Raw genomic sequence first — 15,363 nt, 5'->3', positions numbered from 1 at the left:
TTGACAATAAATTTCACATGCTGTTGTGCAAATGGAATAGACAAAAGGTGGAAATTATAGGCAATTAGCAAGACACCCCCCAAAACAGGAGTGATTCTGCAGGTGGTGACCACAGACCACTTCTCAGTTCCTATGCTTCCTGGCTGATGTTTTGGTCACTTTTGAATGCTGGCGGTGCTCTCACTCTAGTGGTAGCATGAGGCGGAGTCTACAACCCACACAAGTGGCTCAGGTAGTGCAGTTCATCCAGGATGGCACCTCAATGCGAACTGTGGCAAAAAGGTTTGCTGTGTCTGTCAGCGTAGTGTCCAGAGCATGCAGGCACTACCAGGAGACAGGCCAGTACATCAGGAGACGTGGAGGAGGCCGTAGGAGGGCAACAACCCAGCAGCAGGACCGCTACCTCCGCCTTTGTGCAAGGAGGTGCACTGCCAGCGCCCTGCAAAATGACCTCCAGCAGGCCACAAATGTGCATGTGTCTGCTCAAACGGTCAGAAACAGACTCTATGAGGGTGGTATGAGGGCCCGACATCCACAGGTGGGGGTTGTGCTTACAGCCCAACACCGTGCAGGACGTTTGGCATTTGCCAGAGAACACCAAGATTGGCAAATTCGCCACTGGCGCCCTGTGCTCTTCACAGATGAAAGCAGGTTCACACTGAGCACATGAGCACATGTGACAGACGTGACAGAGTCTGGAGACGCCGTGGAGAACGTTCTGCTGCCTGCAACATCCTCCAGCATGACCGGTTTGGCGATGGGTCAGTCATGGTGTGGGGTGGCATTTCTTTGTGGGGCCGCACAGCCCTCCATGTGCTCGCCAGAGGTAGCCTGACTGCCATTAGGTACCGAGATGAGATCCTCAGACCCCTTGTGAGACCATATGCTGACACATGCACATTTGTGGCCTGCTGGAGGTCATTTTGCAGGGCGCTGGCAGTGCACCTCCTTGCACAAAGGCGGAGGTAGCGGTCCTGCTGCTGGGTTGTTGCCCTCCTACGGCCTCCTCCACGTCTCCTGATGTACTGGCCTGTCTCCTGGTAGTGCCTGCATGCTCTGGACACTACGCTGACAGACACAGCAAACCTTTTTGCCACAGTTCGCATTGAGGTGCCATCCTGGATGAACTGCACTACCTGAGCCACTTGTGTGGGTTGTAGACTCCGTCTCATGCTACCACTAGAGTGAGAGCACCGCCAGCATTCAAAAGTGACCAAAACATCAGCCAGGAAGCATAGGAACTGAGAAGTGGTCTGTGGTCACCACCTGCAGAATCACTCCTGTTTTTTAGGGGGTGTCTTGCTAATTGCCTATAATTTCCACCTTTTGTCTATTCCATTTGCACAACAGCATGTGAAATTGATTGTCAATCAGTGTTGCTTCCTAAGTGGACAGTTTGATTTCACAGAAGTGTGATTGACTTGGAGTTACATTGTGTTGTTTAAGTGTTCCCTTTATTTTTTTGAGCAGTGAATTATATACAGTACCAGACAAAAGTTTGGACACAGCTACTCATTCAAGGGTTTTTCTTATTTGTACTATTTTACTATTTATGCCAAGAGTGTGCAAAGCTGTCATCAAGGCAAAGGCTGGCTACTTTGAATAATCGCAAATATAAAATATATTTAGATTTGTTTAACACTTTTTTGGTTACTACATGATTCCATATGTGTTATTTCATAGTTGTATCGTCTTCACTATTATTCTACTATGTAGAAAATAGTAAAAATAAAGAAAAACCCTTTTAATTAATGAGTAGGTGTGTCCAAACTTTTGACTGGTACTGTAGGTATTTAGCATATTGACATCACAGCCAAACATTGTATCATGACTTTACAGTCCATAATACATAATCCACCAACAAACCGGCATGACCGTTGAAAGTTGATGATCAGATTTACACACCATGATCTAACATGGTAATATTGATGTTGATACTGTGGTGATTAGAAAACCAGAGGCCAGGGAACTCTGTTTGTAACAGTGTGCCTCCCAATTGGCACCCGATATAGTGCACTACTTAGGAAGGAATAGGGTGCCATTTGGGATGCAAACGATTTACACAACCACAGCACCAGCCCAACTTTGATGAACTTTATTTTCCCTCGTCATACACAGTTAGTTCGTTAGCTTCCTCAGGATTAAAGATAAAAGAGTGGATTCAAATGGTGACGTCTGGCAGAAGCATGTCTCTAATCAGGCATTAGAGGCCTTCAGAATAACATGGAGATGAGTATGTTGTCTCTCTCTCTCACTGTAATTCTCACAGTTTGTTCATGCAAATCACCCAGATGGAATTAGTGGTGGAGTGTTGGGGGTGAGGGGGATGAGGGATGTGTCACGAGGGGTCGACATCTTTGTGGAACATAATTCCCATTTATCCTAAATTAGGACGGGTGCGGCTCTGCGCCCCTTTGATGTTCTACTAGGCAGGGGGTTAGGGGACTGGGGGGTGGGGGTGGGTTAAAGGGGGAGGAGTGGGGAGGAGAGGGGATATTGCTGGAGCTCAAGCAGATGTTTCAAGCTCATCTTCATAGATGGTGATGAAATGGACTCGGGGCATGAGGAGATGCATCTGGCTGTTGCACACGCACACACACACACACACACACACACACACACACACACACACACACACACACACACACACACACACACACACACACACACACACACACACACACACACACACACACACACACACACACACACACACACACACACACACACACACACACACACACACAAGAACAGAGCTACATGTACAGTACCAGTCAAAATGTGTTTACATTTTTTGGGGTTACTACATGATTCCATATGTGTTATTTTATAGTTTGTATGTCTTCACTATTATTCTACAATGTAGAAAATAGTAAAAGTAAAGAAAAACCCTGGAATGAGTACGTGCGTCCAAACTTTTGACTGGTACTGTATGTGGCTCAATGGTACACACCCCATTCTTCTAATATACCCCCAATCGAGAAATAATGTGTGCATTTAAGATCAGTAAATATTTTCAATGTCAGAGTAGTTGGAAGACAGTAGACATGTGTGGGGTGGTGTCTTCAGATACATGACAGTTAACGTATGCATAAAATAAACATTTACACATTAAATCGTTAGATTTTCTGAATGCATTTTGGAGCATCTGTGCCGATCTTTAATTGATTACAGCAGCATCCAGCTGTCTGTAATGATCGGTTGGGGAACAATTCACATTTAGGGATCAGAAGAATTGCTTTTGACATACTTCCAGGAATTAACAGAGGTACAATAAAGGAATTAGCCGAGGTGTGAAAAAAATGGTTGATGAATAGTATAGTTCTAAGGGAGACAACTATAGATAGAAACAAACTATGTTATCACCAAATGACATGGATGGACTTAGTGACCTGGACTGACCAGTCCCATGGCAGAGTGCAGAAAAATGAAGTTGTGGTGATGTTTATAAATGTTCTTTATGTATTTTATCCTCTCTTTCTATCTCCAGGAATATGATGATGGATACGGGACAGCTTACGATGACCAGGGTTATGACTCCTACGACAACAGTTACAGCAATCAAGGACAGAAGTAAGAGTCCGTTTCCTGTTTCTCAGGTGTCCTTATCATCCTCACCCCTGTTTTAGCAAGACAATACTGTAGTGTCTGTTATTGGTGTTTATTATTTAAATAGGGGGGAAAAGGACACTTGAGTGGGCAAATCAAGTGGACCCTATTAGGATTTTGTCTTCATCAAAAATACATGAAGGTTGTCCGAGATTGTTGGCAGGATGTTGCATCAATGCTTTACATCAGATTAGCTTGTTAGCATACTATTTCTCCATTAGCAGCATGTGAACAAGAGGTCTTCGTGAATCTACCCGAACCCGTTTACCCGAGGTCCGACCCGATCTGTGTGAAAATATGTGAAATACCAACCGGATCTGAAATTATATTTGAAGAGTTAGTTCCTAAACAACATAAACACACATTGCACACATTTACATTTTATTCTCTTAAATTATTGTCAGGGGTCCCCTTTCCTCAAACCAAATGTGTCACTATCATTTTGTGACAAAACGACATATTCCCTTCATGAATACCAGCCACTGTGCACGTCACGTGACATAAGCTATAGGGCTACTTGTTGTGGGAGGGGAGGAGGGCGCAGTGGAAAATGATCGCCTAGGCTGTATAAAGTGCAAAAAATATATAAACAGGGAAATCGTCTGTATTCGCCTCATTTATGCACATTGTGGATACAGGGGGGAAAAGGTTGCCCATATTTTCAAGATCTGAGCTACTTAATTTAATTGTTTAATTTATTCAATTTACTCGTTTATTCAGTTTTTTTTTATTTGTTAGGCTTGGCCTATTTAGTATGCTATTTAGCTATTTTGGGGTATTTTCATTATTTAAAATTACAGTTTGTTAATTAATGTTAAATGACTCGAGTCAAGTGTGATATAAGAAAGGTGACTCATTCATGCGCTAGTTTCCTGGCTTTCATTCAAAAATAATTACGTTACAGGCTACTCCAGAGTTGCCAACACATTCTTCTGGTCTTTAAAAAATAGCATTTTTTACCAATTTAATCTGCTCATGCAGTGTGTGAATGTGTGTTTGCGGTAGACTGATAGCCATAGGTTTATCTGCAGAAAATGATGTAGCCGAATGTTGAAAGGCTGCCGATGTATACATTGTGTAAGGCATGGATAGGTATAAGAAATATCAGGACAACTTCACTCTTCAATGATTAATCGTTAATTAACTCTCTGGACGGTAGGCCTACCCAGCCGTGGCATGGATTACTTTTCTATCAAACCGGCATCCAAACCAATCTCAGGCTGTATAGGCTAATTCTGTCGGCTTTAATGAAATCTACATTTCATCTAGAAAACAAAATATTAGGCTATTATAATGAGTTAGACCTGAGTTACAGAACTTCTTAGGGATCAAATCCCTTTAATGGGATCGATTTGACAACATCCGGTGAAAGGGCAGAGCGCCAAATTCCCAATTTTTTTTTAGAAATATTTAACTTTCATACAATCACAAGTGCAATACACCAAATTAAAGCTTTACTTCTTGTTAACCTGTCTAGGATCAGCGTGGCGCTAGCGGCCCCCCCCCCCCCCCCCCCACTGAAAAACCAGTGCCGCGAAATTCAAAAAAAATATATTTTTAAAATATTTAACTTTCACACATTAAAGTCCAATACAGCTAATGAAAGACACAGATCTTGTGAATCCAGTCAACATTTCCGATTTTTAAAATGTTTTACAGGGAAGACACAATATGTAAAGATGTACATCTATTACCTAAAAACACATTAGCATAATCCACCATCTTTTATTTGTCCACCAACACCAGTAGCCATCACCAATTCGGCTAAACTAAGATATTTATAGCCCCTAACCAACAAAAAAACTCATTAGATGACAGTCTGATAACATATTTATGGTATGGGATAGGTTTTGTTAGAAAAAAGTGCATATTTCAGGTAGACTTCATAGTTTACAATTGCACCCACCATCACAAATGGACTAGAATAATTACAATGAGCAACGTGTTTACCTAACTACTAATCATCAAACATTTCGTAAAAATACACAGCATACACGAATCGAAAGACACAGATCCTGTGAATACAGACAATATTTCAGATTTTCTAAGTGTCTTACAGCGAAAACACAATAAATCGTTATATTAGCTTAGCACATAGCAATTAGCAGCCCAGCATTGATTCTAGCCAAAGTGAGCGATAAAAGTCAACATCGCCAAAAGATATTAATTTTTTCACTAACCTTCTCAGAATTCTTCCGATGACACTCCTGTAACATCACATTACAACATGCATATACAGTTTGATCGAAAATGTTTATATTTAGCCACCAAAATCATGGTTAGACAATGTGAAATGTAACTCAGCTGGTCAGAATTTGTCCTTGCGCCACTTAGACAGTGATCTACTCTTATACATAAATACTCATAAACGTGACTAAAAAATATAGGGTGGACAGGGATTGATAGACAATTTAATTCTTAATACAATTGCGTTATTACATTTTTTAATTTATCCTTACTTTTCAATACAGTTTGCGCCAAGCGAAGCTACGTCAAAAAACATGGCGTCCTAAGCCACTAAAATGTTTCGACAGAAACACGATTTATCATAATAAAAATGTCCTACCTTGAGCTGTTCTTCCATCAGTATCTTGGGCAAAGGATCCTTTCTTGGGAGAAATCGTCTTTTGGTGGAAAGCTGTCCTCTTGCCATGTGGAAATGTCAACTGCGTTCGGGATGAACTGAAAAGCGTGCCCAACTTTTCACATCGTTGCAAAAATAAATGTCCCAAAATCGCACTAAACGGATATAAATTGCTATAAAACGCTTTAAATTAACTACTTTATGATGTTTGTAACTCCTATAACGAGTGAAAAGATGACCGGAGAAATATAACAGGCTAAACTAACGCTTGGAACAGGAGAGGGTCGGTGTCTTCCACGCGCGTTACGCAGCAAGAAAAGACTTGCTAGCTAAAGGTTTTTTTCATTTGTAGGGCCTGTGAACGAGCAATCGACCCCGTTGGAATCGTCATCACGTAAAGGCATCCAGGGGAAGACGTAAGAAGTGTCCGTATAGTCATAGCAACGACAGTGCCCTTTTAACTGACTTCAGAAAAGTGGCCAACATTTCTCAAATCTGACTCCATGTCAGGGAAATTGCTGTAGAATGGGCTCTGTTCCACTTAGAGACAAAATTTCAACTCCTATAGAAACTATAGACTGTTTTCTATCCAATAATAATAATAATATGCATATTGTACGATCAAGGATTTTGTGGGAAGCCGTTTAAAAAATTAGCCACATTAGCATAAATAGTCTAAACAGCGCCCCCATCCCCAACAGGTTAATCCAGCCACCATGTCAGATTTCAAAAAGGCTTTATGGCGAACGCAAACTATGCTATTATCTGAGGATAGCACCCCATCAAACAAACACAGACAATCATATTTCATCCCGCCAGGCGCGACACAAAACTCAGTAATAACGATATAATTCATGTCTTAACTTTGAAGATCTTCTTTTGTTGGCACTCCAATATGTCCCATAAACATCACAAATGGTCCTTTTGTTTGATTAATTCTGTCGTTATATCTCCAAAATGTCCATTTATTTGGAGCGTTTGATCCAGAAAAACACTGGTTCCAACTTGCGCAACATGACTACAAAATATCTAATAAGTTACCTGTAATCTTTGTCCATATATTTCAAACAACTTTCCTAATACAACTTTAGGTATTTTTTTACGTAAATAATCAATAAAATTTAAGACGGGATAAACTGCGTTCAATAGCGGATAAAAACAAAGTGGAGGGAGCTTTCAGTTCACGCGCCCCAACCACAACAGTACACTTCACTCGACCCTCGTTCTGAACTACCTTACTTCTTCATTCTCAAAGGAAAAACATCAACCAATTTCTAAAGACTGTTGACATCCAGTGGAAGCGATAGGAACTGCAAGCAAGTGCCTTAGAAATCTAGATCCCCATAGAAAACTCATTGAAAAGAGAGTGACATTTTGTCCTCGTTGGTTTGTCCTCGGGGTTTCGCCTGCCAAATAAGTTCTGTTATACTCACAGACATCATTCAGACAGTTGTAGAAATTTCTGAGTGTTTCCTATCCAAATATACTAATAGTATGCATATCCTAGCTTCTGGGCCTGAGTAGCAGGCAGTTTACTTTGGGCACGCTTTTCATCCGGACATGAAAATACCGCCCCTTAAATTATTTTAGATACAACAAAAATGCACGTTAAAGTTCAGCAGACAATGTGTCAGCAGACAGTATGTCGATAATGCTCCATTTTGGGCAATCAAGCAAAATGTTTTTTCTTTCAGATCCATTGGGTCAGATATAGACCTGACCCAATTTGAATCCGATTCTCTCTCAACTCTGACATGTTTTGGGTCGGGTCTGGTCCACCTCGGATCCAAATCAGATCAAATAAAAACAGTAAAAAAAAAATAATGACTGGATCCTGTCAAGGTCGGGTAGGAATTTCACATATCCAATTCGGTTCGGATCTCAATTTCGGGATCTGAGAAGACCTTTAATGTGAACCATGTTAGCATGTTAGCACGCTAGTTAATCATTAGCCTGTGTAGCGAGGGTGAGACAAGGACAGAGCTGCGTGGAGCAGTAGTGCATCCACTTTTCTCATATGTTCATACTTGAGAAATAATGTCATTTGAGTACAGTAAATATTTTTGGTTTCAGAATAGTTTGAAACACTGTAGAAAAATCTATGTGTGGGGTGGTGTCTTCAGATCCATTACTGTTACCTTATGCATAAAATAAACATTTCCGCATGAAATAGTTCGATTTGTAAGGACAGACTAATACATACATGCGTGTTGGAGCATCTGTGCTATGTTTAATTGATTACAGCAGCATCCAGCTGTCGGTAATGATCGGTTAGGGGAAAAGTTACATTTAGGAATCAGAAGAATTGCATTTGACATACTTTCAAAAAATTTCATAGAAAAAAAACTGGTTCATGAATATTAGAGTTCTGAAGAAGAAAGAGACAGTTCTGAATTATAAATAGGTAAACATCCACTACGTCATGAGGAACTGAAATGGAATGACCTCTAATAGATTGAACTCTAATGGAACATATGGAGGGACGATCAGACAGGCCAGGCATGCACAGTGCATAACTTAGTGCCAAGATAGAAGACCGCGTTTGGGCGCTCAGAATGAAATTGAGGGCAAACAAACTACTGTATCTTCTCATTATGATGTCCTGTCAAAAGCATTTTAACCATAATGCCATAGCTTGGCTAATACTAGTGGATCCCTTGTGCTAATATTTTTTTTGCCTATTTTCCATGTCAGCCATTGTTGCCTAAATGGCTGTTTGGTTGTTTGGCTCTATACAACAGCAACAGATGACCCTGCAGCTACATTGCTTCTTGGTGTCCTATAGCTCTATGCAATAGAAACCATCGGTTGGAACCGGTTCAGGGAACAGAACCAACATTTTTTGAAGAACAGAATTAGATCCGGGAAAAAGTGATCTACACTGTTCCGGAACAGAACTGTTATTTTAAAAACTTTTTTTTATTTTTTTATTACATTATTTTACATACCGGGCATTTTTTTTCTCACTCCCACAAAAATGTAACAACGCGCTTATGCAAAGCCACTCAGAAACTTATTCCAGTGTCTGCCTGCCAGCTGAAAATCTTTGCCAGTGTGTGTGCATGTGTAGGCTAACTGCCCCTTCCCCTCCGAAGCTTAGGCTACCTACTGATGCTACAAGCGTGATTCAGAAATTAACCTTTCTGAAATCCCCATCCCGGATCCGGGATTTCTGTCATTAAAAACCCTGACTAGCATAGCGTAGCCTAGCGCCAGAGGGTAATCATAAAATATAATTTCATGAAATCACAAATGCAATATTGCAAAACACAGCTTAGCCTTTTGTTAATCCATCTGTCGTCTCAGATGTTGAAATTATGCTTTCCAGCGAAAGCAATACTTGCATTTGTGTAAATGTATCGATCGCTCGACAAAACAATAAGAACAGCTAGCGCCAGGTAACTCAGTAACAAAAACCAGCAAAGCAATCAAATTAATCGTTTACCTTTGTTGATCTTCGGTTGGTTTCACTCACGAGACTCCCAGTTAGACAGCAAATGTTCCTTTTGTTCCATAAAGATATGTTTTATATCCAAATACCTCCGTTTGTTTGATGCGTCATCACAAGTAATCCACCGGAAAAAGCGTTCGCGACAACGGCGGAAAAAATTCCAAATTATATCCATAATGTCCACATAAACATGTCAAACGTTGTTTTTGACTAGGAGCGAGAGAGACAATGGCTACCTTTCAGCAAAAATCACCCGGAGAGCCCCCACCTGTCCACTTACCCAATGTGCTCTTGCAGGCTCATCCTTCAAAATAAAGGCCTGAAACTACGTCTAAAGGCTGTTGACACCTTAGGGAAGATATAGAAAAAGAGGTCTTATTGATGAGACTTTACATATGCGATAGGAAGGCATTGGAACACAGAGCTCTCAAAATGAGTGCCACTTCCTGCTTGAAATTGTCTCAGGTTTTCACCTGCAATATCAGTTCTGTTTAACTCACAGACAAAATTCTTACAGTTTTGGAAACTTCAGAGTGTTTTCTATCCTAATCTGACTATTATATGCATATTCTAGTTTCGGGGGCTGAGAAATAGGCAGTTTAACCTCTACCGAGTACCTAACCCGGATTCGGGAGCACCCCCCACCCCCCCCCCACACTGATTAGCATCGCTAGCATAGCGTCACAATTAAATAGTAGCATCTAAATATCATTAAATCACAAGTCCAAGACACCCAATGAAAGACACAGATCTTGTGAATAAAGCCACCATTTCAGATTTTTAAAATGTTTTACAGGGAAGACACAATATGTAAATCTATTAGCTAAACACGTTAGCAAAAGACACCATTTTTTTACTCCAACAGTTTTTTCCTGCGTCAGTAGCTATCACTAATTCGACTAAATGAAAATATATATAGCCACTAACCAACAAACAAATTCATAAGATGACAGTCTGATAACATATTTATGGTATAGCATAGTTTTTTTTTTTTAAATGTGCATTTTTCAGGTATAAATCACAGTTCTACATTGCAGCTGCAATCTGATATAGTGCTGATGCAGCCAGAACAATTACAGAGACCAACGTCATATAACTACCAGCTGGGCGCGCCCGACCAGTTCACATGCACGACAGATATATGAAATAACATCGTAAATTGGGTCTTACTATTGCTGATCTTTCATCAGAATGTTGATAAAGGTGTCCTTAGTCCTGATGAGTCGTTCAATCCATTCACAATGGCAACTTTCCCTCTTCATTTAGCATAGGTACTGGTCGACTAGCACGGTTCTGTCCAAAGTTAAAAAACTCACAGAACGGAACACGGCAAAACTCCCGAAAAAATTCAAATAATCTGATTAAACTATATTGAAAAAACATACATTAAGATGATATGGTCACATGTATCAAACAAACTTCGAGACGGAGATAGTTTTCATCCGAAACGGCAGCATAACAAAAGACAATTGCACCTCTAAAACGCGCGTTTCAGAGAACCGGAAGTTGTCGGTCACGCTAAAGAAATAGGTCTTATTTCACGTCAGTACAAGATAAACAAAAATTTCTCCTCTGACGTCTTCCTGACACCCAGAGGAAGACGAATGAAGTGTGTTTCGGGTCATAGGTGGCGTGACCATATATAGGCAGAGCGTTGAAGCGAGCATACACATCTTGCAATCTTCTTCTTGCTCAGGGAAAGTGCTGTCAAATGACTTATGTTTCACTCAGAGACAAAATTGAAACGGTTTTAGAAACCATAGCTTGTTTTCTATCCAATGGTATTAATTATATGCATATAGTAACAGCAATAATTGAATAAGAGGCAGTTTAATCTGTAGAGGAAATTATGCTAATGCAAAAACAGCACCCCCTGTATTCTCAAGAAGTTAAAATGGGTACGCATATTTTGCCAAATGTTAAAATTGCGCCCCCTAGTTAGAAGAAGTTTTTAAGGAGAGATATTTTTTTATTAGAGAAGAATGGATTACATTTTTCAATGCTAGTTAAGAATACTATAAATATCACGTTTCACATTGGATTTATTAACTACATGTTAGCTTGTTAGCTAGTTAGCTAGCTCTGGTGCAACGTTAAGCCAACCCTCTGAAGTTCAAAGACATTAAAATCTCCTTCATAGAAGCCTCTCCTCCGTACGAATAATTCTGTCGGCCTAATTAAGATAATAATAAGATGCCCGTTGCTTCAAGTCAAGCCTCCTCCTTCTCCCTCTCTCGATCTTTCCCAACCGGAAAAATTTCTGTCATATTTCGCAACCTACACTTGCCTGTCCAATACATGTAAACATCTATAGCCTGCTCCATAGCAAGCTGCTCTATCTGATTGGTGACGTAATCTAATGTCGCGCTAAATGTACAAAAAAATGATTTAAAAAGGAACAGAAAGGAACTATATAAACCGTTAGTTTTTTGGGGTTGAAACGGTTCAGAACTTATTTTGCTGGTCGTAACAGTGGAAGGGAAGAAAACAAATAATGGTTCTGTTCAGAACGAAAAGCTTGGAAAATAATTTAGGTTCCAACCCCTGATAGAAAAAGAAGACCCAACAACTAAATGTACAGAATTGATTTTCTCATATCAAGGGAGCGATCGTGATTACTTTCACCATGTCACTTAAGGTCAAAGGACAGTCTTTTATCGGTCCTGCATCTGGGATGCGTCCCAATTGGCACACTATTCCACATATAACGCACTACTTTTGACTCTCTCTGGTCAAAAGTAGCACACTAAATAGAGAATTGGGCACCATTTGGGACGCATCCCTACTGCTGTCACACCATCTTCCCACCTCTCCTCTATTCTGTATTTTCTGCGTGCATGGGCAGTTTCAAAGAGGGCCTGATTGTTGCTGCACTTAAGATGTCAAAAATTGCATTAGAGGCAGCTGTGTGTGTGTGTGGGTGGGGGGGGGAGGGGAAAAACGAAGAAAAAAATAACATATTAGACTGTCCCCTGCTTTGTGAGGAGGCATGGTTGATGTTTTCTTTTGTGGCGGTGTCAGGATATGTGTCGCCCAGGCCAGGCGGCATCCATCTCTCACACACTCTCTGTTAGGGCCAAAGTATCTGCTTCTCTCTCTCACCTCTGTCTCCTCTATGTAGTTCCTCAGAGACTGAGGGGTGCATATTGAAGCCTGCCTGCCTCTTAGAACCCTGGTGTCTATTTGCAGCCATTTGTTTCAAAAGGAGCCTGGTGAATAATCACAGAGGCTTAAGGCAGAAGGAAAAATGGATTCCATCATGTAGAGGCTGGGTGGATTGTGTGTGTGTGTATGTTCTGCCCAGAGGCCTGATGCTAGACTCAAAGAGATTCTGAGATCTATTCTCTGGCTAGAGATGGTGTGAGTCCCAAATGGCAGCATATTCCCTTTATAGTGCACTACTTTTGACCAGGGTCCATAGGGCTCTGGTCAAAAGTAGTACACTATATGGACTAGAGTGCCATTTTAGACACACCCATGGGCTGACTAATGGGCCTCCATACTTTACATCATCTTCCTCCTGAGGCCCACTATTCCGTTTATTTACATATTTTTGTTGACTTATATTATATTTCTTTATACGTCTCAGAACTGGCTCAAAAGTATTTATTTTTATTTTGAGCTTTGATTGTTTATCATGTACACGATAAAAGCAAAGATCTCTTGCAATTTCTTAGAACACTGCAACCAGTCTGCTCTATATACACTCAGGATGACTTTTTACTCTCAGTAGGTATTTATGAATATGTACAGTACACTACACTCCATGCTTTCTGAACATACTAGTCATATTTTTAGTTCGTAAACCCTATTTCATAGGACAAATGATTATTAAGAGATATTGTTAACCAGACGAGACCCTTTGATTTCTTCTTTCATCTGTAGAGTAAAAGCATCATAGACGCTAGCAGCCCTTAACAATGCATGGGGATGATACCCCGTAGCATAGCGCAAAGACATCAAGGTACTATATACACTGAGTACACCAAACATTAAGAACACCTTCCTAATATTGAGTTGCACCCCCTCCCCCGTTTGCCCCCAGAACCGCCACAATTGTGGAAAAACCAACTGTAGCAGCGTTGCAGTTCTTGACACAAACCGGTGCACCTGGCACCTACTACCCCGTTCAAAGGCACCTACATATTTTGTCTTGCCCATTCACCCTCTGAATGGCACACATACACAATCCCTGTCTCAATAAAATAAAATAAAAATGACTCCTCCCCTTCATCTACACTGATTGAAGTGGATTTAACAAGTGAAATCAATAAGGGATCATAGCTTCACCTGGATTCACCTGGTCAGTCTGTCATGGTAGGAGCAGGTGTTCCTAATGTTTTGTACAGTCAGTGTATGTACATATGTATATTTTAATATACTGTAACATAGTTATCCTACTACATCTAACAGCAGACAATTAAATTGAAAGGACATCTGAACATGAACCATTTTCGCACAGACTTGTTTTCTAAAGCATTCATTTCCCACACTACAGAGCCAGCGTGTACAGTTCAACCAACACTGCAGTGCATAGTGCATAGGGTACAGCAAATTTCCTTTTTAAGGTCATCCAATTTAGATCTGCTGATGAACAAAGGTGCAGCCCTGTTTTAGCCCGGAGCCCAAACTCAGCCTGAGCAGGTCAGAGCGGTAGCAGGGCTGGAGCAGGGAAGGGCCCAGGGGAGTGTTAGACTGGATCCATGGACAAGACGTCTCCCTAACAATGTCTCACTGAGCCTGAGGAGCTCACAGCACAGTCACCACATCAGATCCCTGGCTGGGTGGCAGGAAGGCAGGCAGGACTTCACTAGCTGCGGGATAACAAGCAGAGCTTTTTACTACCATTGGTTTCTCCAGTGTCTCCAGTATGTTATCAGCCCTATGCCTGGTGGGAAACAGGGCAGCCATTCTGGAGAGTTTGTTTTGGGAATTTGTGACATGTATGTCTACTATACTGTAGAGATGATTGAGATGGAAATATTATTCCTACTAAATACAAGACATGCAACTTGTTTTCAAATCGTTATTGCTGATAATAGCCTAAACAATTTTTTTCAATCCTATTTAGTCAACATGAATGTAGTAGATTCACGTTCAACTGAAAAAATGAACAGTTCACAACCTTGAAACATGAGACTGCTAGCAGTTCTTCTCAACTTGGAGACATTTGCATATTTCAGAAGACAGGGAAAGCCTGGGGGAACATTTTGGAACGCCAGATCAGCATGACATCCATGGCAGCTTTAGGTTCAGCACAAGAGCAGTCAATCTGTATGAGCGCCATCATAGCCTCCTTCTACAGCGTTTAATACACTGACCCAAATCAAATCATCAAATCAAGCTTTATTTATGCAGCACATTTCAGACATGGAATGGAACTATGAACTATGAAAATAAAAGCTGAAATATTTACTGCACAAGAAACATAAGATAAAAAATAAAAGAATGACAAAATGGAATGACTTAAAAGCAACCTAAGGGGAAGCAAAGCTAAAAAATATGCATTTTAAGACCACTTTTAAATATGTCCACAGTTTCGGACCTCCCTCAGGTTCCCTGGCAGGCTATTCCAAAGGCTGGTGGCATAATACCTAAAGGCTGTCTCTCCATGCCTCTTGGTCCTAGGCTTTGGGATAGTTAAAAGGCCAGTGGCAGAGGTCCTGAGGGACCTACAGAGTACATAACTTAAAAGCATGTCTGATATGTATTGGGGTGC

The 15,363-nt window shown here is 40.8% G+C and overlaps 1 protein-coding gene across 2 annotated transcripts in view; it reads left to right on the top strand.

The window, feature by feature from the left end:
- LOC129831079 (KH domain-containing, RNA-binding, signal transduction-associated protein 3-like) overlaps positions 1–15,363 on the top strand; it is a 204,946-nt gene that overhangs the window by 174,179 nt on the left and 15,404 nt on the right. For both annotated transcript variants that reach the window (XM_055894104.1, XM_055894103.1), the window contains exon 7: positions 3,491–3,573. In XM_055894104.1, coding sequence (XP_055750079.1) covers positions 3,491–3,573 — 83 coding nt within the window. The remainder of the gene's footprint in view (positions 1–3,490; positions 3,574–15,363) is intronic.

Source organism: Salvelinus fontinalis, chromosome 32 (assembly GCF_029448725.1).
Source record: "Salvelinus fontinalis isolate EN_2023a chromosome 32, ASM2944872v1, whole genome shotgun sequence".
NCBI classification, from domain to species: Eukaryota; Metazoa; Chordata; class Actinopteri; order Salmoniformes; family Salmonidae; genus Salvelinus; species Salvelinus fontinalis.
The sequence above is the reverse complement of the archived record's forward strand: the minus strand, read 5'-3'. Positions and strand labels throughout refer to the sequence as shown.